Genomic DNA, 23,106 nt, shown 5'->3' on the forward strand with positions numbered 1-23,106 from the left:
GACTAGTGGCAGCAGCTTCAGCACGAGGTGGAAGTGGATCTTGATCTTTCCCTAATTTTGGAACCTCAACATTTTTGTTCTCCATATTTTAATAGGCACAACTAAAAGGCACCTCAGGTAAACAATGGAGATGGATGGATTGGATACTTGTATACAATTATGGACGGGCTGCCGAGTGCCGACACAGAGGTAGCCACAGCCGTGAACTACCGCACTGTACTGTGTCTGCTGCTAATATATAGACTGGTTGATAAAGAGATAGTATACTCGTAACTAGTATGTATGTATAAAGAAAGAAAAAAAAACCACGGTTAGGTGGTATATACAATTATGGACGGGCTGCCAAGTGCCGACACAGAGGTAGCCACAGCCGTGAACTACCGCACTGTACTGTGTCTGCTGCTAATATATAGACTGGTTGATAAAGAGATAGTATACTCGTAACTAGTATGTATGTATAAAGAAAGAAAAAAAAACCACGGTTAGGTGGTATATACAATTATGGACGGGCTGCCGAGTGCCGACACAGAGGTAGCCACAGCCGTGAACTACCGCACTGTACTGTGTCTGCTGCTAATATATAGACTGGTTGATAAAGAGATAGTATACTCGTAACTAGTATGTATGTATAAAGAAAGAAAAAAAAACCACGGTTAGGTGGTATATACAATTATGGACGGGCTGCCGAGTGCCGACACAGAGGTAGCCACAGCCGTGAACTACCGCACTGTACTGTGTCTGCTGCTAATATATAGACTGGTTGATAAAGAGATAGTATACTCGTAACTAGTATGTATGTATAAAGAAAGAAAAAAAAACCACGGTTAGGTGGTATATACAATTATGGACGGGCTGCCGAGTGCCGACACAGAGGTAGCCACAGCCGTGAACTACCGCACTGTACTGTGTCTGCTGCTAATATATAGACTGGTTGATAAAGAGATAGTATACTCGTAACTAGTATGTATGTATAAAGAAAGAAAGAAAAACCACGGTTAGGTGGTATATACAATTATGGACGGGCTGCCGAGTGCCGACACAGAGGTAGCCACAGCCGTGAACTACCGCACTGTACTGTGTCTGCTGCTAATATATAGACTGGTTGATAAAGAGATAGTATACTCGTAACTAGTATGTATGTATAAAGAAAGAAAAAAAAACCACGGTTAGGTCACTGGTATATACAATTATGGACGGGCTGCCGAGTGCCGACACAGAGGTAGCCACAGCCGTGAACTACCGCACTGTACTGTGTCTGCTGCTAATATAGACTGGTTGATAAAGAGATAGTATACTACTAATATTATATACTGGTGGTCAGGTCACTGGTCACTAGTCACACTGGCAGTGGCACTCCTGCAGCAAAAGTGTGCACTGTTTAATTTTAATATAATATTATGTACTCCTGGCTCCTGCTATAACCTATAACTGGCACTGCAGTAGTGCTCCCCAGTCTCCCCCACAATTATAAGCTGTGTGAGCTGAGCAGTCAGACAGATATATAATATATATAGATGATGCAGCACACTGGCCTGAGCCTGAGCAGTGCACACAGATATGGTATGTGACTGACTGAGTCACTGTGTGTATCGCTTTTTTCAGGCAGAGAACGGATATATTAAATAAACTGCACTGTGTGTCTGGTGGTCACTCACTATATAATATATTATGTACTCCTGGCTCCTGCTATAACCTATAACTGGCACTGCAGTAGTGCTCCCCAGTCTCCCCCACAATTATAAGCTGTGTGAGCTGAGCAGTCAGACAGATATATATAATATTATATATAGATAATAGATGATGCAGCACACTGGCCTGAGCCTGAGCAGTGCACACAGATATGGTATGTGACTGAGTCACTGTGTGCTGTGTATCGCTTTTTTCAGGCAGAGAACGGATTATATTATGTACTCCTGGCTCCTGCTATAACCTATAACTGGCACTGCTGTAGTGCTCCCCAGTCTCCCCCACAATTATAAGCTGTGTGAGCTGAGCAGTCAGACAGATATATATAATATTATATATAGATAATAGATGATGCAGCACACTGGCCTGAGCAGTGCACACAGATATGGTATGTGACTGAGTCACTGTGTGCTGTGTATCGCTTTTTTCAGGCAGAGAACGGATTATAAATAAAAGTGGTGGTCACTGGTCACTATCAGCAAAACTCTGCACTGTACACTACTGAGTACTCCTAATGCTCCCCAAAATTAGTAAATCAAGTGTCTCTCTAATCTATTCTAATTCTAAACGGAGAGGACGCCAGCCACGTCCTCTCCCTATCAATCTCAATGCACGTGTGAAAATGGCGGCGACGCGCGGCTCCTTATATAGAATCCGAGTCTCGCGATAGAATCCGAGCCTCGCGAGAATCCGACAGCGTCATGATGACGTTCGGGCGCGCTCGGGTTAACCGAGCAAGGCGGGAAGATCCGAGTCGCTCGGATCCGTGAAAAAAAACATGAAGTTCTGGCGGGTTCGGATTCAGAGAAACCGAACCCGCTCATCTCTAATTGCTAGACTGTGTTGTTCCCCAAGGGCAGGCGGTCCAAAGTGGCAGAGTGGTGTCAGTGGTCAGCACTTTGACACGCCTGCACTTGTGGAACCACACAGCCCAGCATGACCCATTGCTGGACTGTGTTGTTCCCCAAGGTCAGGCGGTCCAAAGGGCAGAGTGGTGTCAGTGGTCAGCACTTTGACACGCCTGCACTTGTGGAACCACACAGCCCAGCATGACCCATTGCTGGACTGTGTTGTTCCCCAAGGTCAGGCGGTCCATAGTGGCAGAGTGGTGTCAGTGGTCAGCAGTTTGACACGCCTGCACTTGTGGAACCACACAGCCCAGCATGACCCATTGCTGGACTGTGTTGTTCCCCAAGGGCAGGCAGTCCAAAGTGTCAGAGTGGTGTCAGTGGTCAGCACTTTGACACGCCTGCACTTGTGGAACCACACAGCCCAGCATGACCCATTGCTGGGCTGTGTGGTTCCACAAGGGCAGGCGGTCCAAAGTGGAATAGTGGTGTCAGTGGTCAGCACTTTGATACGCCTACACTTGTGGAACCACACAGCCCAGCATGACCCATTGCTGGGCTGTGTGGTTCCACAAGGGCAGGCGTTCCAAAGTGGCAGAGTGGTGTCAGTGGTCAGCACTTTGACACGCCTGCACTTGTGGAACCACACAGCCCAGCATGACCCATTGATGGGCTGTGTGGTTCCACAAGGGCAGGCGGTCCAAAGTTTCTTGAATATATACATTGAAACATGGCTTTACTCACCTTGGTACGCACAACACGAACTACGCCGTCCACTTCAATTTTCCACCCAATCCTATGAATAAGCCAAAAATAAGCACTAGTGAATAGTAAATTCACACAACAGTGAAAGCCTATTGTACACCAATACAAAAAGGAGTTTTTTGGTAAAAAAAAAAAAAGTGGTATCAGAATAGCTCTTTGGCCCATCATACATGTAACCACAAGGAGCTTTCATCAGTTACCACACACGCCCGCATACATGCCCGCGCATGTATGCCTAGACATAAAGCTCCTTGGTAGTATCCGGTCGGGGGTGGGGGAGCCCAACACAAATATAAAACAATATTAAGAAGAAAAAAAAACTAATGGGAGGGGGAGAAAGGGAAACATGAAAACATAAGAGTAAATAATAAAACAATACGACCGGGCTTATGGTGGTTGTCCGTCCGGATCCTCTTCTTCCTCCGGATGGGGCGTCGATGCCCTGGGCGGCTGTGGAGTGCGTTGACTTGGCCTCAGTGGCCGTGCGGGTGTAGATGATGCGGCCGGTGTTGGTGGTGGAGGCATCTGGTAGGTGGGGTACATCCCTGTATATCCTTGGTACAGCAGTGACCGTCCATACCAGGATCGTGGTGGAGCAAGGGCAGGAGGCGTCAGTGTGGCTTGTGGTGGCGGATGTGGTGGTTCACCAGCGTGTTGTTGAGCTGGCTCTGGGAGCTTATCATAGATCATCTGTAGCGTTGTTGCGATGATCTGGTGGCTGGATGCTGAATGTCGTTGGCTCTCCGACATGTTGTCAACGCTGTGTGCCAGGCATGATATGTTATCCACCAGCCGGTTGATGGATGTGGCCAGAACGTGAAGGATGTCCATAGTCTCCCTGTGATCTTCTCGTCTGGTCTTTTGCGTTTCTGCCGTGCTGTCGGTAAGAGCCTTTTGCATGGCAACCAAACCGTTTGCCATCTTATCCATTGTCTTCTCAATGGCGTCCAGTCTGGTTCCAATGACAACCCGAAAACTATCCTGGCTGACATTCATCTCTGCTGCCAGGGTGTTTACCCTCTGAATATTTGAGGGATCCTGCCCTTGCTGTACGTCTGCCACCAATTGCATTTGTGAAGCTGAAAAGAAAATTAGAAATTAGTATACACATTCATACATTTGTTTGAAGGCTCACAATTTGATAATTACTCACACAGGGATGTAGAAACAGCGGGCTGCTGCACTTCCACCTTCTCGTCCGACAAATCCTGTAGGAGATCCGGCCTGAAGAAGGGACCAATCCCCGACGCAAGTCCGCTGCTAGTCCGTGGCACCTCTGTTTGCAAAAGAAGAAAAAATTTTAATAAAGTTAATAAACTATACAAAAATGGCGACCCCCCCTCCCCCCAAAAAATTAAACCCCCAAAAATAAAAACCTTCTCCATCCGGTGGTGCCGCTGCTCCAGGAGCTTCACTTGTCCTCAATTCTGTAAACTTTTCAAGGGTATGGCTGGATTTGTCTGCACGGCTGTCTTCAAACCCAAGAAAAGTCTTGTCCGTTAACCCTGTTGACTCAAACAGTTCAGGTGATGGGTCCACAAGGGTAGTGTCTTGTTGAGGCTCTTCGGTCACAGTCCCAGAGCTCCTGGAGAGATGACGAGCTGGTGATGGCCTGCGCGCAGGAGATGAAGTTTGGCGCCCAGCTGGTGGTGTGGACGCTGACGGTGTCTGGCGCGCAGGTGACGTTCTGTGCGCTGATGTCTGGCGCGCAGGTGATGGTCTGCGCGCTGATGATGTCTGGCGCGCAGGTGACTTTCTGCACGCTGATGACGTCTGGCGCGCAGGTGACTTTCTGCACGCTGATGACGTCTGGCGCGCAGGTGACTTTCTGTGCGCTGACGATGTGTGGCACGCAGGTGACTTTCTGCACGCTGATGACGTCTGGCGCGCAGGTGACTTTCTGCGCGCTGACGATGTGTGGCGCGCAGGTGATGATCTGCGCGCTGCTGATGCTTGCTGCGCAGGTGATGGTCCGCGCGCAGGTGATGTCCTCCGGGCAGGCGTGTCTGGGGAAAAAGAACAAACACATTAGCAAATAAAAAAATAAAAAAAAGATTTAGTACAGCTCATCTGAATGTATTCTTACCATCAGGCCTCCTTTTGGACTGCTTGTCTCCCGCCGTCTTCTGTCTTCTGGGAGGTTCTTCCTCCTCGGGAAAGCCAGCAGGACGGCTGGAGTCCACACCTCCACGAACTCCTTGGACCATAACAGGGTTCATGCGCCTTTTAATAACATTCTCCCAGGGTAGCCACTTCAGATTGAGAGCCGGACCACCTCCCGTAGCTGTCTCATGTCGGCGCTGAATCCCCATCTTCTTCTTGGTCTGTCTGCGGCAATCACTGTACCGCTTCATGCAGTTTCTGGTGCTCCGGCGGTTTCCAGATACTGCAGTGACTTGTCTCACGATGGCATCCCAGATGTTTCGCTTGGTCTTAGTTGCTGTGCTCTGTGCCCTTGGTCCATACAGAACGTCGTAGGACCTATCGACGCCATCCACTAGGGCACAGTTTTCCGCCTCAGTGTATCTGGGTCCACGCGGTTTCTTCTGTCCTGCGTCTTCACCAGAGGCTTCCTCCTCCGACTGATCCTCTGGCTGGCTTCTTGCCTTTAGGGATAAAAAAAAACATGCATTTAATTAGATCGGTATGTACCTGTGAGTGTGTCAGTATCCCTGGCAGTGCGCAAAGATACCTGTAGGTGTGCATGGCAGTGCGCAAACTAGGGTGTGTCAAGTTGGATGCTATTGTGTCTGCAGGTGTTGACAGTATTTACCTGTCTAGGCCTTTTCTTTTTCTTTTGCTTCTCCCTTTGGTCCCTTGACGACCGCGGCTGGTCACTGCATGCCTGGTCGGTCGTATTCTCCTCCTGGGTCGGCTCCCACTCCTCATTGCTGTGCAGGGAAAATTCTTCTGAGGGGTGGGAGGAAGGGGGGGATCGGGGCCGCTTGTCCCTGGACATCTCTGTTGTAAAAAGAAAAATTATTTTCACAAATTTAAACACACATTACATAATTACATGCAACCACACGTCATGCTGTTGGGACCCCAGTGCTCAAGCAGGACCAAACACAACAAAAACAAAAAAAATTTGAAAAATTGAAAAAACCTCAGCCAAACAAGCCAAAACCCCGTACAAGCATCCCTGCACATGCTGGAGGTCAACCAGTGCTAAATTAGGAGCAAAAAAACATGTTTTGGAAACAAACGACACCCATGTCGGCCACATGGCAGATACCGACACGCTCAAAGTCAGCCCAAACACGCCAAAAAGTACCTCCAGCATGTGCAGGGATGCACCAGTGCTAAAATAGGAGCAAAAAAACATGTTTTGGGAACAAACCGCAACACACGTGTCGGCGAATAGAAATTTCTAAGCAGTTTCTGAGTAGCACGACACTTACTCTGCCACTGCGATCAGTTCAGTCAGTTTCGTTCCTGGTTTAAAGTCACAAACACACCCAGCGCTCGCCCAGACACTCCCCCGTTTCTCCAGCCACTCCCGCGTTTTTCCCAGAAACGGCAGCGTTTTTTCACACACTCCCATAAAACGGCCAGTTTCCGCCCAGAAACACCCACTTCCTGTCAATCACATTACGATCACCAGAACAAAGAAAAAACCTTGTAATGCCGTGAGTAAAATACCTAACTGCATAGCAAATTTACTTGGCGCAGCCGCAGTGCGAACATTGCGCACGCGCAGTTTGTGGAAAATCGCTGCAATGCGATGAAAAATGACGAGTGAACAACTCGGAATAAGGGCCTATATGAGGGAAAAGAGAGTGACTTTTTCATAAATCCTGGGATTTGATTGGATAACTATACTCACAGAGTAAGAAACTGACTTTCCTTTCTGTATCCATTGAACCACTACTATATGCACCATTTTCTTTTTTTTTTCTTTTTTTGCACCCTATGTGAAACCTACTAACGCCATTCTGGGACCTGCTCCTATTTTATATGAACATAGGGGGTAATACAGACCCGATCGCCAGAAAGCAAATTTTGCAGTCCTGGGATCAGATAGTCACCACCTACAGGGGGAGTGTATTTTTGCTGTGTAAGTGTGCGATCGCTTGTGTAGCAGAGCTGCACAAACTGATTTTGTTCAGTCTCTGCGCAGTCCAGGACTTACTCAGCTGCTGTGATCCCTTCAGCTTGTCCAGGACCAGATTTGACTGGTCCGGGACCAGATTGTCCCTTCCAACGCTTAGACACGCCTGCGTTTTTCCAGACACTCCTTGAAAATGGTCAGTTGCCACCCACAAATGCCCTCTTCCTGTCAATCTCCATGCGAACGCCCTTGCAATAGGATTTTTCGCACCATCCCGTCGCTGACCGGTGATCCCCGTTGCTGTGGTCCATTGCGCCTGTGCATTGCGTTGCATACGCATACGTAGTTCAGACCTGATCGCCCGCTGTGCGAAAATGCACAACAGCGATCAGGTCTGAATTGCCCCCATAGTTTTGAGGACTGGCAAAACTCTTTGGGTCCTAAGAGGGCTGATGTTTGCACAATCTTGGTAATATATTGTTATTTTTAATATTTAGAAGAACAACAGAGGTACTTCTACATATCTGAAACTCCTAGGACAGAGTCAGTTTAACTGTAAGGGGTACAGTTTCTCTTTCTAGTTGCTAAGCAGTTTTGTGCCTATCGGGTGATTTTTTTATGGGAGGGCTTTTTCTAAGTTTATCCTGCCTCCAAATTCTGGTCCCTGAACCCACCCTGCTCAACAACCACACACACACACACACATACACACACACATACACTTGTGTCTTGAATGTGTTGGCTTCAGTTGGCAGGGAAAGAAGTACTAGTGCAGTGCCCATCTTGCCGTGCTCACCTTCAATACATGGGGTAGGCTGGATGTTCCACCACCATACTGAATTTTCTATAAATATTGTTTTTAAATTCCACAGAGTGACTTAACTGTAGTTAATTATGTTAAAAAAGTAAAAGATGTAGGTCCGATATGTGTGATCCATGCCATGCATCGTGTTATGTATTGTTTAGAATTTTAATTTATACAAGTTCCTTTGCTACAAAAATAGAAATCTGAAGCACCTAGTACATGTAGCAGGGGGGTCAACACTTTCCCTGTATCGCTACACCAATTATTTAAACCTTTATCCTTTACCTCTTTCCTCTTAGTGCATCCACCAAAGTCTCAATTACTTTCTACCCTTCCAGTGAGTGGGGAAGCGTTGCAATTTCTTTAATGAATAAATTGTACTTGTTTTATATATAGCTTTGCAATATCGGTATTCACCCAGAGAAATACACACATACTTTTAAGTGTTTTATTATACTGCTCCACTCTTTTCAAACTGAAAAGAAATGTTCCGGTTAGATTAGCATATTTATACATATAATAAAACTGTAAGGGTTGTGACTGTACATACAGTAGCAATTTTTGGGGGGAGAAATATACTTCTAGAGACTATGAAGACAAAAGAAAGTTCTGGCATCACACACAAACTACTGGATGAATTTGGATCACGTTTTCACTAGGGATGAGCGGGTTCGGTTCCCTGAGAACCGAACCCTACAGAACATCACATCCCAAGCCTGGATCTGAGCATGGCTTGGGTTTTCCCACCAGACTCGGAAACCAGAATGAGGCAAAACATCATCACCCCGCTGTCGGATTCTCGCTGGTTTTGGATTTCGTATAAGGAGCCGCGCGTCGCAGCCATCTTCACTGCACTGTAGCAAGAGGATTTGTACTGTCTTGTGCTCCATCAGTCCAGTGATGGTGTCCTGTGCTGCCAGAAGTCCAGTGGTGGTGTCTTGTGCTGCCATAAGTCCAGTGGTGCTGCCGTATACATCCAGGGATACTGCCATATAAGTCCAGGGGTTCTGCTGTATAAGTTCAGTCCAGTGGTGCAGCCATATAAATTCAGGGGTACTGCCATATAAGTACAGGGGTACTGCCATATAAATCCAGGAGTACTGCCATATAAGTCCACTCCAGTGGTGCATCCGTATAAGTTCAGAAGTACTGCCGTATAAGTCCAGGGGTATTTCCGTTTAAGTCCAGTGGTGATGCTGTATAAGTCCAGTGCAGTGGTGCTGTGATGTGTTGCATTAGTCCAGAGGTGGTATCTTGTGCTGCCATAAGTCCAGTGGTGCTGCCGTATAAGTCCAGGGGTACTGCTATATAAGTTCAGTCCAGTGGTGCAGCCATATAAGTTCAGGGGTACTGCCGTATAAGTCCAGGGTCACTGCTGTATAAATCCAGGGGTACTGCCATATAAGTCCACTCCAGTGGTGCATCCGTATAAGTTCAGGGGTACTGCCGTATAAGTCCAGGGGTATTGTCGTATAAGTTCAGGGGTACTGCCATATAAGTCCTGGGGTACTGCTGTATAACTCCAGGGGTACTGGCGTATAAGTCCCGGGATACTGCCGTATAAGTCCGGTCCAGTGGTGCAGCCATATAAGTCCAGGGGTATTGCCGTAAAGGTACAGGGGTACTGCAGTATAAGTCCAGGGGTACTGCTGTATAAGTTCAGTCCGGTAGTGCAGTAGTATAAGTCCAGGGGTATTAGCGTAAAGGTCCAAGGGTACTGCTGTATAAGTCAGGGGGAATTGTTGTAAAGGTCCAGGGGTACTGCCGTATAAGTTCAGAGGTACTGCCGTATAAGTCTAGTGGTATTGCCATATAAATTCAGGGGTACTGCCATATAATTCCAGTGGTACTGCCATATAAGTCCAGTGGTACTGCCGTATAAGTCATGGGATACTGCCATATAAGTACAGGGGTACTGCCATATAAGTCCAGTGATACTGCCGTATAAGTGGTACTGCCATATAATTCCAGGGGTACTGCCGTATAAGTCCAGGAGTACTGCCGTATACGTCCAGTCCAGTAGTGCAGCCATATAAGTTCAGGAATACTGCCGTATAAGTTCAGGGGTACTGCCGTATAAGTCCAGTGGTACTGCCGTATAAGTCCAGGGGTACTGCCATATAAGTTATGGGGTAGTGCCGTATAACTCCAGGGGTACTGTTGTATAAGTCCAGGGGTACTGCCGTATAAGTCCACTCCAGTGGTGCAGCCATATAAGTTCAGGGGTACTGCCGTATAAGTCCAGGGGTATTTCTGTATAAGTTATGGGGTACTGCCATATGAATCCAGTGGTACTGCCATATAAGATATGGGGTACTGCCATATAAGTCCAGTGGTACTGCCCTATAAGTCCAGGGGTACTACCGTATAAGTCCAGTCCAGTGGTGCAGGCATATAATTTCAGGGGGACTGCCATATAAGTCCAGTGATACTGCTGAATAAGTTCAGGGGTAATGCCGTATAAGTCCAGTGGTACTGCCGTATAAGTACAGGGGTACTGCCGTATAAGTTCAGGGGTACTGTCGTATATGTCCAGTGGTACTGCTGTATAAGTCCAGGGGTACTGCCGTATAAGTCCAGGGAAACTGCTGTATAGATCCAGTCCAGTGATGCAGCCGTATAAATTCAGGAGTACTGCCATATAGGTCAAGTAGCACTGCCATATAAGTTCACGGGTACTGCCGTATAAGTCCATTGGTACTGCTGCATTAGTTCAGAGGTACTGCCGTATAAGTTCTGGGGTACTGCCGTATAAGTCCAGTGGTACTGCTGTATAAGTCCAGGGGTACTGCCTTATAAGTCCAGAGATACTGCCGTATAAGTTCAGTCCAGTGGTGCAGCCATATAAGTTCAGGGGTACTGCCGTATAAGTCCAGGAGTACTGCCATATAAGTCCAGTAGTTCTGCCGTTTAAGTCCAGGGGTACTGCCATATAAGTCCAGTGGTACTGCCATATAAGTCCAGGGGTACTGCCATATAAGTCCAGTGGTACTGCCGTATAAATCCAGGGGTACTGCTGTATAAGTCCAGTCAAGTGGTGCAGCCTTATTAGTTCAGGGAAACTGCCATATAAGTCCAGGGGTACTGCCGTATAAGTTCAGGGGTACTGCTGTATAATTCCAGTGGTACTGCTGTATAAGTCCAGTGGTACTGCCGTATGTCCAGGGGTACTGCCATATAAGTCCAGTCCAGTGGTGCAGCCGTATAAGTTCAGGGGTACTGCTGTATAAGTCCAGTGGTACTGCCGTATAAGTCCAGCGGTACTGCCGTATGTCCAGGGGTACTGCCATATAAGTCCAGTCCAGTGGTGCAGCCGTATAAGTTCAGGGGTACTGTCGTATAAGTCCAGTGGTACTGACGTATAAGTTCAGGGGTACTGCCGTATAAGTCCAGTGGTACTGCCGTATAAGTCCAGTCCAGTGGTGCAGCCGTATAAGTTCAGGGGTACTGCCGTATAAGTCCACCAATATTATGCGTGTATTACATCTGGCCAAATTCCAGCATGTCCCATGTTTTGCACATACAATTAATTTGGTGGTGCAGAATTTTTTTTAAAATGACAGGGGCTGCAGGAGGTGCTGTCAGCTGCCCGAAAAATTGCGGGCCACTTTCTAAATTCAGCCACTGCGTGACACTCCTAGATGGGCCAGGTGTTTGTGCCGCACACTTGTGTCGCTTAGCAAAGTCATCCAGCTACCTCATTGCACCACTTTTTCTACTTTGCATGATGTGCTGTCTGGGGCCTATTTTTTAAATCTGCCATCCTATCTGACACTGCACTGCCACTCCTAGATGGGCCAGGTGTTTGTGCCGCACACATGTGTCGTTTAGCTTAGTCACCCAGTGACCTCGGTGCACCTCTTTTTTTTCCTTTGCATGATGTGCTGTTTGGGGCCTAGTTTTTTTTAGTGCCATCCTGTTTGCTACTGCAGTGCCACTCCTAGATGGGCCAGGTGTTTGTGTCGCTTAGCTCGGCCATCCAGCTACCTAATTGCACCTCTTTTTCTTCTTTGCATCATGTGCTGTTTGGGGACTAGTTATTGAATAGTGCCATCTTGTCTGCAACTGCAGTGCCACTCCTAGATAGGCCAGGTGTCTGTGCCACACACTTGTGTCGCTTAGCTTAGTTATCCAGCTACCTCATTGCACCTCGTTTTCTTCTTTGCATGATGTGCTGTTTGGGGCCTAGTTTTTTTTAGTGCCATCCTGTTTGCTACTGCAGTGACACTCCTAGATGGCCAGGTGTTTGTGCCGCACACTTGTGTCGCTTAGCAAAGTCATCCAGCTACCTCGGTGCAATCTTTTGGCCTAAAAACAATATTGTGAGGTGTGAGGTGTTCAGAATAGACTGGAAATGAGTGGAAATGTATGTTATTGAGGTTAACAATACCATAGGATGAAACTTACCCCAAATTATGTGACTTTAGCTGTTTTTGTGTTTTTCTCAAAAATAATCCAGATCCAAAACCAAAACCCAAAAGGGTGGTTTTGGCAAAACTAATCCAGATTCAAAACACAAGTGACGATCCAGATCCAAAACCAAAAACAAGACACGAAAAGTGCCCGCCGCACATCTCTAGTTTTGGGTGGTCTTCTGTATGCCGAATGTCGGAATCCCGACAGTATACCGGCGCCAGAATCCCGACACCCGGCATACCGACAACTATTCTCCCTCGTGGGGGTCCACGACCCCGCTGGAGGGAGAATAAAATAGTGTGGCGCGCGTAGCGCTCCACCGTGCCCGTAGCGTGGCGAGCGCAGCGAGCCCGCAAGGGGCTCCTTTGCGCTCTCCACGCTGTCGGTATGCCGGCGGTCGGGCTCCCGGCGCCGGTATGCTGGTCGCCGGGAGCCCGAGCGCCGCCATACCATACTACACCCCTAGTTTTCACTAATGTAGAACTTAGTGACCTAGAAAGAAACTGAGGCATGTATGATCTCGATGTGACATCAGGGAGAGAAGCAATAAAGGAAAAACTAGAGATGTGCGGCGGGCACTTTTCGTGTTTTGTGTTTTGGTTTTGGATCTGGATCCCTGCTCGTATTTTTCTGGATGATTTTTTTAAAAACCATAAAAACAGCAAAAATCACAGAATTTGGGGGTAATTTTGATCCTACGGTATTATTAACCTCAATAACATTCATTTCCATTCATTTCCAGTCTATTCTGAACATCTCACACCTCACAATATTGTTTTTAAGCCAAAAGGTTGCACCGAGGTTGCTGTATGACTAAGCTAAGCGACACAAGTGTGCGACACAAACATCTGGTCCATCTAGGAGTGGTACTGCAGTGTCAAACAGGATGGCAGATTTAAAAAATAGGCCCCAAACAGCACATGATGCAAAGAAGAAAAAGAGGTGCAATGAGGTAGCTGGATGGCTAGGCTAAGCTAAGCTAAGCGTCACAAGAGTGCGGCACAAACACCTGGCCCATCTAGGAGTCGCACTGCAGTGGTAGAAACGATGGCACTTAAAATAGCTAGGCCCCAGAAAAGAAGAAAAAGATGTGCAATGAGATAGCTGTATGACTAAGCTAAGCAACACAAGTATGCGGCACAAACACCTGGCCCATCTAGGAATGGCACTGCAGTGGCAAACAGGATGGCATTTAAAAAAAACTAGGCCCCAAACAGCACATCATGCAAAGAAGAAAAAGATGTGCAATGAGGTAGCTGTATGACTAAGCAAAGCAACACAATTGTGTGGCACAAACAACATGGGATGTGCTGGAATTTGCCCAGATGTAATACACGCAGAATATTGTTGGCACAAGAGAGCGTACCCCTAAACTACACATACGGCAAAGCCTGTAAAATTAATTTGGATAATAATAACCCTTTTATTTTGAGCTATTATAATAATATGCAGCACAGCTGAGCGTACCCCTACACCACACAGGGCAAACCCTGTAAAAATAATTTGGATAATAATATAAGCAATGTATATAACCCTTTTATTTGGAGTAAAAAATATACAGCACAGGACACCACCACTGGACTTATGGCAGCGCAAGACAGTGCCACTGGTCTGGACTTATAAGACAGTACTCCTGGACTTGTACGGCACTGTAAGACAGGATGGCACTTTAAAAAAACTAGTCCCCTAACAGCACATGATGCAAAGAAGAAAACGAGGTGGAAGATGGAATTGTCCTTGGACCCTCCCACCCTTATGTTGTATAAACAGGACATGCACACTTAAACAAACCAATAATTTCAGAGACAGGGTGTGACACACGACTGTGGCTGAAATGAGTGGTTTCTTTGGGCCCCCACCAAAAAAGAAGAAATCAATCTCTCCTTGCACAAACTGGCTCTACAGAGGCAAAATGTCGACCTCATCCTCCGATTCCTCACCCCTTTCAGTGTGTATATCCTCCTCCTCACAGAGTATTAATTCGTCCCCACTGGAATCCACCATCACAAGTACTTTCTGGAGGCAATTGCTGGTCAAGGTCTTCCTGGAGGAATTTATAATTCATTTTGATGAACATCATTTTCTCCACATTTTGTGGAAGTAACCTCCTACGCCGATCGCTGACAAGGTTACCGGCTGCACTAAACACTCTTTCGGAGTACACACTGGAGGAGGGGGCAACTTAGGTAAAATAAAGCCAGTTTGTGCAAGGGCATCCAAATTGCCTCTTTTTCATGCCAGTATACATACGGACTGTCTGATATGCCTACTTGGATGCTGTAACTCATATAATCCTCCACCATTCTTTCAATGGTGACAGAATCATATGCAGTGACAGTAGACATGTCAGTAATCGTTGGCAGGTCCTTCACTACAGAGCAGATGTCAGCACTCACTCCTGACTGCCCTGCATCACCGCTAGCGGGTGGCTTTGGAAATTTTATCCTTTTGCTGGCAGCTCCAGTTGCGGCAGAAAATGAAGGAGGAGCTGTTGATGGGTCACATTCCGCTTTAGTTGACAGTTTTCTCACCAGCAGGTCATTGAACCTCTGTAGACTTGTGTCTGCCGGAAAGAGAGATACAACGTAGGCTTTAAACCTAGGATCGAGTACGGTGGCCAAAATGTAGTGCTCTGATTTCAACAGATTGACCACCCTTGAATCCTGTCAAAGCGAATGAAGGGCTCCATCCACAAGTCCCACATACTTAGCGGAATCACTCCGTTTTAGCTCCTTCAATCTCTCCAGCTGCTTCTTCAAAAGCCTGATGAGGGTAATGACCTGACACAGGCTGGCAGTGTCTGAACTGACTTCACGTGTGGCAAGTTCAAAGGGTTGCAGAACCTTGCACAACGTTGAAATCATTCTCCACTGCGCTTGAGTCAGGTGCATTCTCCCTCCTTTGCCTATATCGTAGGTGGATGTATAGGCTTGAATAGCCTTTTGCTGCTCCACCATCCTCTGAAGCATACAGAGTGTTGAATTCCACCTCGTTACCACCTCTTGCTTTAGGTGATAGCAGGGCAGGTTCAGGAGTGTTTGCTGGCGCTCCAGTCTTCGGCACGTGGTGGCTAAATGTCGAAAGTGGCCCACAATTCTTTGGGCCGCTGATAGCATCTCTTGCACGCCCCTGTCATTTTTCAAAAAATTCTGCACCACCAAATTAATTGTATGTGCAAAACATGGGACGTGCTGGAATATGCCCACATGTAATGCATGCACAATATTGGTGGCGTTGTCCGATATCACAAATCCCCAGGAGAGTCTAAGTGGGGTAAGCCATTGTGCGATGATGTCCCTCAGTTTCCTTAAGAAGTTGTCAGTGGTGTGCCTCTTACGGAAAGCGGTGATACACAGCGTAGCCTGCCTAGAAATGAGTTGGCAATTGCGAGATGCTGCTACTGGTGCAGCTGCTGTTGTTGCTGCGGGAGGTAATACATCTACCCAGTGGGCTGTCACAGTCATATAGTCCTTAGTCTGCCCTGTTCCACTTGTCCACATATCCATGGTTAAGTGGACAGTGGGTACAACTGCATTTTTCAGGACACTGAGGACACTTTTTCTGACGTCTCTGTACATTCTCGGTATCGCCTGCCAAGTGAAGTGGAATCTAGATGGGATTTGGTACCAGGGACACACTACCGCCATCAATTCTCTAAGTCCTACTGAACTAATGGTGGATACCAGACGCACATCTAACACCAACATAGCTGTCAAGGCCACAGTTATCCGCTTTGCAACAGGATGACTGCTGTCATATTTCATCTTCCTCGTAAAGGACTGCTGAACAGTCAATTGCTTACTTGAAGTAGTACAAGTGGTCATTCCCCTCTGGGATGACGATTGACTCCCAGCAGCAACAACAGCAGCAGTAGGCGTACCACTCAAGGATCCTCCGGAGGAATCGCGGTTAGGAGAGGACTCCTCAGTCTTGCCAGTGACATGGCCTGCAGGACTACTGACGTTCCTGACTGAGGAGGAAGTTGACATTGAGGGAGTTGGTGTTGTGGCTTGCAGGAGCTTGGGTACAAGAGGAAGAAGGGATTTAGGTGTTAGTGGACTGCTTACGCTCTTAGCCAAAGTTTCTGAACTTGACAATGACTTCTGATGAATGCGCAGCAGGTGTCGTATAAGGGAGGATGTTTCTAGGTGGTTAAAATCCTTACCCCTACTTAGTACGGATTGACAGAGGCAACACACGTCTTGACAACTGTTGTCCGGATTTGTGGAGAAATAATTCCACATTGAAGAGGTGGCTTTTTTGGTATTTTGCCCAGGCATAACAATGGGATTATTCATCCCACGAACAACAGCTTTCTGCCCCGGTGCCTGATTTAATCAAACCACCTCACCATCAGAATCCTCATCGTCAACTTCCTCCTCAGCGCCAGCAACACCCACATCCTCGTGTAATTCAACAGTGACATCTTCAATTTGAATATCAGGAACTGGACTGTGGGTGCTCCTTCTAGCACTTGCAGAGGGCGTGCAAATGATGGAAGGAGCCACCTCTTCCTGTCCAGTGTTGGGAAGGTCAGGCATCGCAACCGCCGACACACTTGGACTCTCCTTGGGGATTTGTAACACCATCTAAGAACGCACAGTTCCTTGCTGTACCTTTTCCAGCTTAACTATTCTCCTTTTTCTAGTGGGAGGATGAGGGCTTCCATCGTCATGTGAAGCTGAACCACTAGTCATGAACATAGGCCAGGGCCTTAGCCGTTCCTTGCCACTTCTCCGTGTCGTAAATGGCATATTGGCAAGTTTACGTTTTTTCAGACCATTAACATTTCTTTTTTTGGGTCTTTTTACTGAACTTTGTCTTTTTGGATTTTACATGCCCTCTACTATCGCATTGGGTATCGGCCTTGGCAGACAACGTTGATGGCATTTCATCATCTATGTCATGACTAGTGGCAGCAGCTTCACCACTAGGAGGAAGTGGTTCTTGATCTTTTCCTATTTTATCTTCCAAATTTTTGTTCTCCATCACTTTTCTGGAGTTATATAACAATATCCTAACAGGAGAGCGTACCTCTACACCACACACGGCAAACCTTGTGAAAATTATTTGGCTTAAATATTAATAACCCCTTTATTTGGAGTAAATAATATACAGCACAGGGCAGCACCACTGAAATCATATGGCAGCACCACTGGACTGGACTTATACGGCAGTACCACTGGAATTATACGGCAGTATCACTGGATTTATACGCCAGTACCACTGGAATTATACGGTAGTACCACTGGACTTATACGGCAGTACCACTGGACTTATACGGCAGTATCACTGGACTGGATTTATACGCCAGTACCCCTGGAATTATACGGCAGGATCACTGAACTTATATGCCAGTACCACTGGAATTATACGGCAGTACCATTGGACTTATACAGTAGTACCACTGGACCTATACGGCAGTATCTCTGGACTGGACTTATACGGCAGTACCACTGGACATATACGGCAGTATCACTGGACTGGATTTATACACGAGTACCACTGGAATTATATGGCAAGATCACTGGATTTATACGCCAGTACCACTGGAATTATACGGCAGGATCACTGAACTTATACGCCAGTACCACTGGAATTATACGGTAGTACCAGTGGACTTATACAGTAGTACCACTGGACATATACGGCAGTATCACTGGACTGGACTTATACGCCAGTACCACTGGACTTATACGGCAGTACCACTGGACTTATAAGGCAGTACCACTGGACATATACGGCAGTACCACTGGACATATACGGCAGTACCACTGGACATATACGGCAGTATCACTGGACTGGATTTATACACCAGTACCACTGGAATTATATGGCAAGATCACTAGATTTATACGCCAGTACCACTGGAATTATACGGCAGTACCACTGGACTTATACGGCAGTACCACTGGACATATACGGCAGTATCACTGGACTGGACTTATATGCTAGTACCACTGGAATTATATGGCAGGATCACTGGATTTATACGCCAGTACCACTGGAATTATACTGCAGGATCACTGGAATTATACGGCAGTACCACTGGACTTATACGGCAGTACCACTGGACATATACGGCAGTATCACTGGACTGGACTTATACGCCACTACCACTGGAATTATACGGCAGAATCACTGGATTTATACGCCAGTACCACTGATATTATACGGCAGGATCACTGGAATTATACGGCAGTACCACTGGATTTATATGGCAGTACCGCTGGACATATAATGCAGTATCAATGGACATATATGGCAGTATCACTGGACATATATGGCAGTACCACTGGACATATACAGCAGTATAGGGACACCACCACTGGACTGATGCAGGATAACATAGCACCACTGCAATGGACTGAATTTATACAGCAGCACTGGACATATGGCAGCAGAGGACACCACCACTGTGACTGAACTGATGTAGCACAAGACACTACCACTGTACTTATGCAAGACAACATAGCACCACTGCAATGGACTGGACTTATACAGCAGCACTGGACATATGGCAGCAGAGGACACCACCACTGTGACTGGACTGATGCAGCACAATACACCACCACTGAACTGATGCAGCACAACACAGCACCACTGGACTGGACTTATACAGCAGCACTGGACATATGGCAGCAGAGGACACCACCACTGTGACTGAACTGATGTAGCACAAGACACTACCACTGTACTTATGCAAGACAACATAGCACCACTGCAATGGACTGGACTTATACAGCAGCACTGGACATATGGCAGCAGAGGACACCACCACTGTGACTGGACTGATGCAGCACAATACACCACCACTGAACTGATGCAGCACAACACAGCACCACTGGACTGGACTTATACAGCAGCACTGGACATATGGCAGCAGAGGACACCACCACTGTGACTGGACTGATGTAGCACAAGACACTACCACTGAACTGATGCAGGACACTGAGGACGGAGACACATCCTCTCTTTACACTCTCCAATGCCGGAGTGAAAATGGCGGCGACGTGCGGCTCCTTATATGGAGTCCAAACCCTGCGAGAATCAGACAGCGGGATGATGATGTTTTGCCTCGTTCTGGTTTCAGAGTCAGGTGGGAAAACCCGAGCTTGACTCAGATCTGGGCTCGGGTAGTGAAATTCGGGCAGGTTCGGTTCTCAGGGAACCGAACCCGCTCATCTCTAGGAAAAACCAGATGCTTGACACTCTGTGCACTGTAAGTTGGTGTTCCAATCATGCTTCTGTGGAACTTGACTCTGCCAAAGTTATGCAACGGACCCCAACTTATAGTGACTGCTCTGCAGAGGAAACTAATAGAGGCAGAGATTCTAACGTGATGTGGCGCAGGTGAGACTGTGTTTACCATGTATACTCCTTATCAACAACAATTTTCCTTTTCAATTGAAGCACCTGCAGTTGCATGTAATCGTCTACATCACTATGACGATCAACAAGTTACAGGGCAAACATTCAGGGCTGCAGGAGTAGTTCTGAGAACCAGCTGCTTCTCCCATGGGCTAGATCCCTTATAAATATTCTTATACTCAAATATGGGTTGGGGTCGGGTGACCAGCATTAGGGATCCCGGTGGTCAGCATACCGATGCTGGGATCCCGGCCACCAGAAGAGTGTCGTGAACACCCACGAGTGAGAATAGCCCTGTGTCCCCTGCTGGCATCCTTGCAGCTGGAATCCTGGCATCTGTATGCTGACCGCCGGCATCCCGACTAACAGTGACCTGACTACATCCCTCAAATATGGATGGTCTGTTTGTCAATAGTAATCCTCTCACATAAATCACTGAGCTAACTATAGGCTGCAGCTTTCTGATAACACTGGATAAAGCAATGCAGGGGTTTACTGCTGTTGTAGTGAAGACAGAGGCGTAACTCTGGGAGGCAACGGAGTCAGCTGCCACCGGGCTCCTGCTCTGTAGGGGGCATCTCTCCTCCCGTTCCGTGTGTTCAGCAACACCATTCAATTAAGTTACTTGATAGCAACTACTATCTCTTCCTCCCTGCACTTTACAAGTCACACACTCTTTATTATAGATGTACATTTTACAAGTATCATACCCAGGATTAAACCCATGACCTATTACACCTTACTGATGATCTATTTGCTCCATCATAAGAAGCGTGAGAATTCTAACTGAAGTTATTTCCCTGAAAATTACAAGTAACTTCATATAGTTGGAATCTGCAGGTTTGCAAAGCAGGAGTAAATTGCTCCATCAGTAAGGTGCCTGTTTCCAGTGTAATAGGAAATAGAATCGAAATCTGGGTTTGACATTTATAAAATAATTGTCGGAGAAATAATCAGCATTGTGAGTGACTGAGCAGATCTGTGTAGTGTGTGGCTGCACGCTACATGGATCTGCCTAGCTGCAATGGTTTTGAACTGACAATTCTAGCTTCATATAGTTAGAATGTGCAGGCTTGCCAAGCAGGAGCAAATATCTCTATCAGTAAGGTGTTTTCCTTCAGTATAACACAGGTGTTGGAGATAAGCCTCCTCTTATCAATTTCCTTCAATTGTCTGTTGTTACCCTTTGTTTACCAATCGATTGGGAATCCCAGGAAGCCGACACCACACGTCAGTTATGTCCAGCAAAATGAGACTGCCTTCACTTTATTTAGCATGACATTATATAGAGAAAAAGCTACTTGAATGAACACTTGATACACGTCATATTTCAAAACAATAATGCATCTCTTCTCATAACTCCTCTCAGGCTGTCACCCCACTTCATGTCCTTCAGGAGAAGTCTAAACACACAGAGACTGTCTAATAACATGTTTTTCAAGACTATAGCTACGACCTTGCTTCGCACAGAATGTACTAACTATGAAATGTCAGCATTATTATGATTAACTCAGCAAAGCATACTTCTACTTCACTACATCATGGCTGCTACTTAACAAAATGGCTGACATGCTTAAGCTATCTATCATCTATCTAGCATCTATCTTCCTCAGTCCCTCCTTTCATAATAAAATGACATTACTGCTGATAACAATATGACATTACAGTTGAGCTACAAGGCATCACATAAACTCTGCCTAAAAAGACTAAGCAAACAGTCTAGCTATAATGGTGCTAAAGGCTATCTTCCCATAGGATCGTGCTTGTCACTCTATCCCACGGAAGGTAAAGAACCGTTCACATCATATCCATTAAGGTAGACTGTTCACTGCTCCTTCTTGCCAAGCTCTTCTGTAGTTTTGTTAACACTCGGAGGATTCACATCTTTGAGTTTACAGATTTCTTTCAAGCTGAAAGGAAAGGAAACAAAATAGCATCTTAAAATACAGATATATGCAAATTGCTAAGCCAACAATTTTTAATAAAAACATCACTATTCCAACAATCTACTCTTTGATCCTGCTAAATCAATTAGCTGGGTTTGAGCAGAACATTTCTCTAAACCACTTCTTGCGCACCATTTGTTTTATTAGTAATACATATACAACACATTCTTGAAGTTCTCTTCATACATATTCTAAAAAATATTACACTATTTTAGTAGTATGTATTTGCTTTAAACAAATTAAAACCTTTTATACGCTTATATGTAGTGGGGACAGATGTCCATTCCTCTCCTTTTCCAGATGTGGGCCCATGTGAGCCCAGCATTTCTTAATTAACTAGTATCTTTGAACTTCTAGAGATTTCATGATCTTTACTTTAACTTGACTTAACACAAGCTCTAGTGTGAAAACACACTTCTTATATACTATATATATATAAGAAGCACATACTACATATATAAAAAGTATATACTTATATACTAAACACTGGTATGTAACTTTGGATTGGCGGACATGCTAGTCCCTGTCCTCTCCTATGAGAGATATAGAGTATATTATGACAACAATGACTACTGAAGTTCCCAATATAATGACCCATAGTGGTCTGTCTAGTTTAGGCCCAATTAGCCTTTGTATGTTTGTGTATTCCATTGTTCAAACTTAACTTGAGCAAAATTGCAGTGGAACCCAAGTCTCTCTTTCCTTAATTGACACAGAAGTGGGCGTGGTCAGCAACACTCGATATGGACCATCAAATCTGGGATCAAATGACTCTTTCACGCGTCTTTCCAGATACACCCGATCTCCTGGTTAAAGTTTGTGGGGATTCAGATTTGCTCCTGAATCTGGGAGAAAGGCAAACTAGAAAATACAGAAGTGTCAGTTTCTTCAGTAAGACTTTTTTAACATATGCAGTCAAATTACCATATGTATGCTGTAACCCTTACGGATAATAACATTTTATCTTAGGTATGCTATCAAACAATATTTCATAAGGTGAATAACCTATGATTTTACTGAATATGGTTTTACTATTAACCAGTACTAAAAATGAACCCTTTAGCATCCCCTGGTGGTTTCTGTGACACACCCACTAACTTGTGGGGGATACATGGAATGCCTGTTGTATTCCCAAATCATACCTTATGTACTACATTATTTCTTTAATGAAATAAATACAGCTATCTGCAAATATCTTCTGAAACTAATTTTCTAGCT

At 46.0% G+C, this 23,106-nt stretch overlaps 1 protein-coding gene and 1 long non-coding RNA gene across 2 annotated transcripts in view; both read right to left on the bottom strand.

Annotated features, from left to right (window-relative positions):
- Positions 1–23,106, bottom strand: part of LOC134911251 (uncharacterized) — a 114,102-nt gene that overhangs the window by 29,103 nt on the left and 61,893 nt on the right. The window lies entirely within an intron of this gene.
- Positions 3,285–4,547, bottom strand: LOC134911249 (putative uncharacterized protein DDB_G0294196). Its single transcript, XM_063919547.1, has 2 exons — positions 4,453–4,547; positions 3,285–4,378 (listed from the first exon to the last, which is right to left on the bottom strand). The coding sequence occupies exon 2, from the start codon at positions 4,368–4,370 to the stop codon at positions 3,687–3,689; it is 684 nt and encodes a 227-aa protein (XP_063775617.1). The 5' UTR covers positions 4,371–4,378; positions 4,453–4,547; the 3' UTR covers positions 3,285–3,686.

The sequence above is a fragment of the Pseudophryne corroboree genome, chromosome 4 (genome assembly GCF_028390025.1).
Source record: "Pseudophryne corroboree isolate aPseCor3 chromosome 4, aPseCor3.hap2, whole genome shotgun sequence".
In the NCBI taxonomy this organism is placed as follows: Eukaryota; Metazoa; Chordata; class Amphibia; order Anura; family Myobatrachidae; genus Pseudophryne; species Pseudophryne corroboree.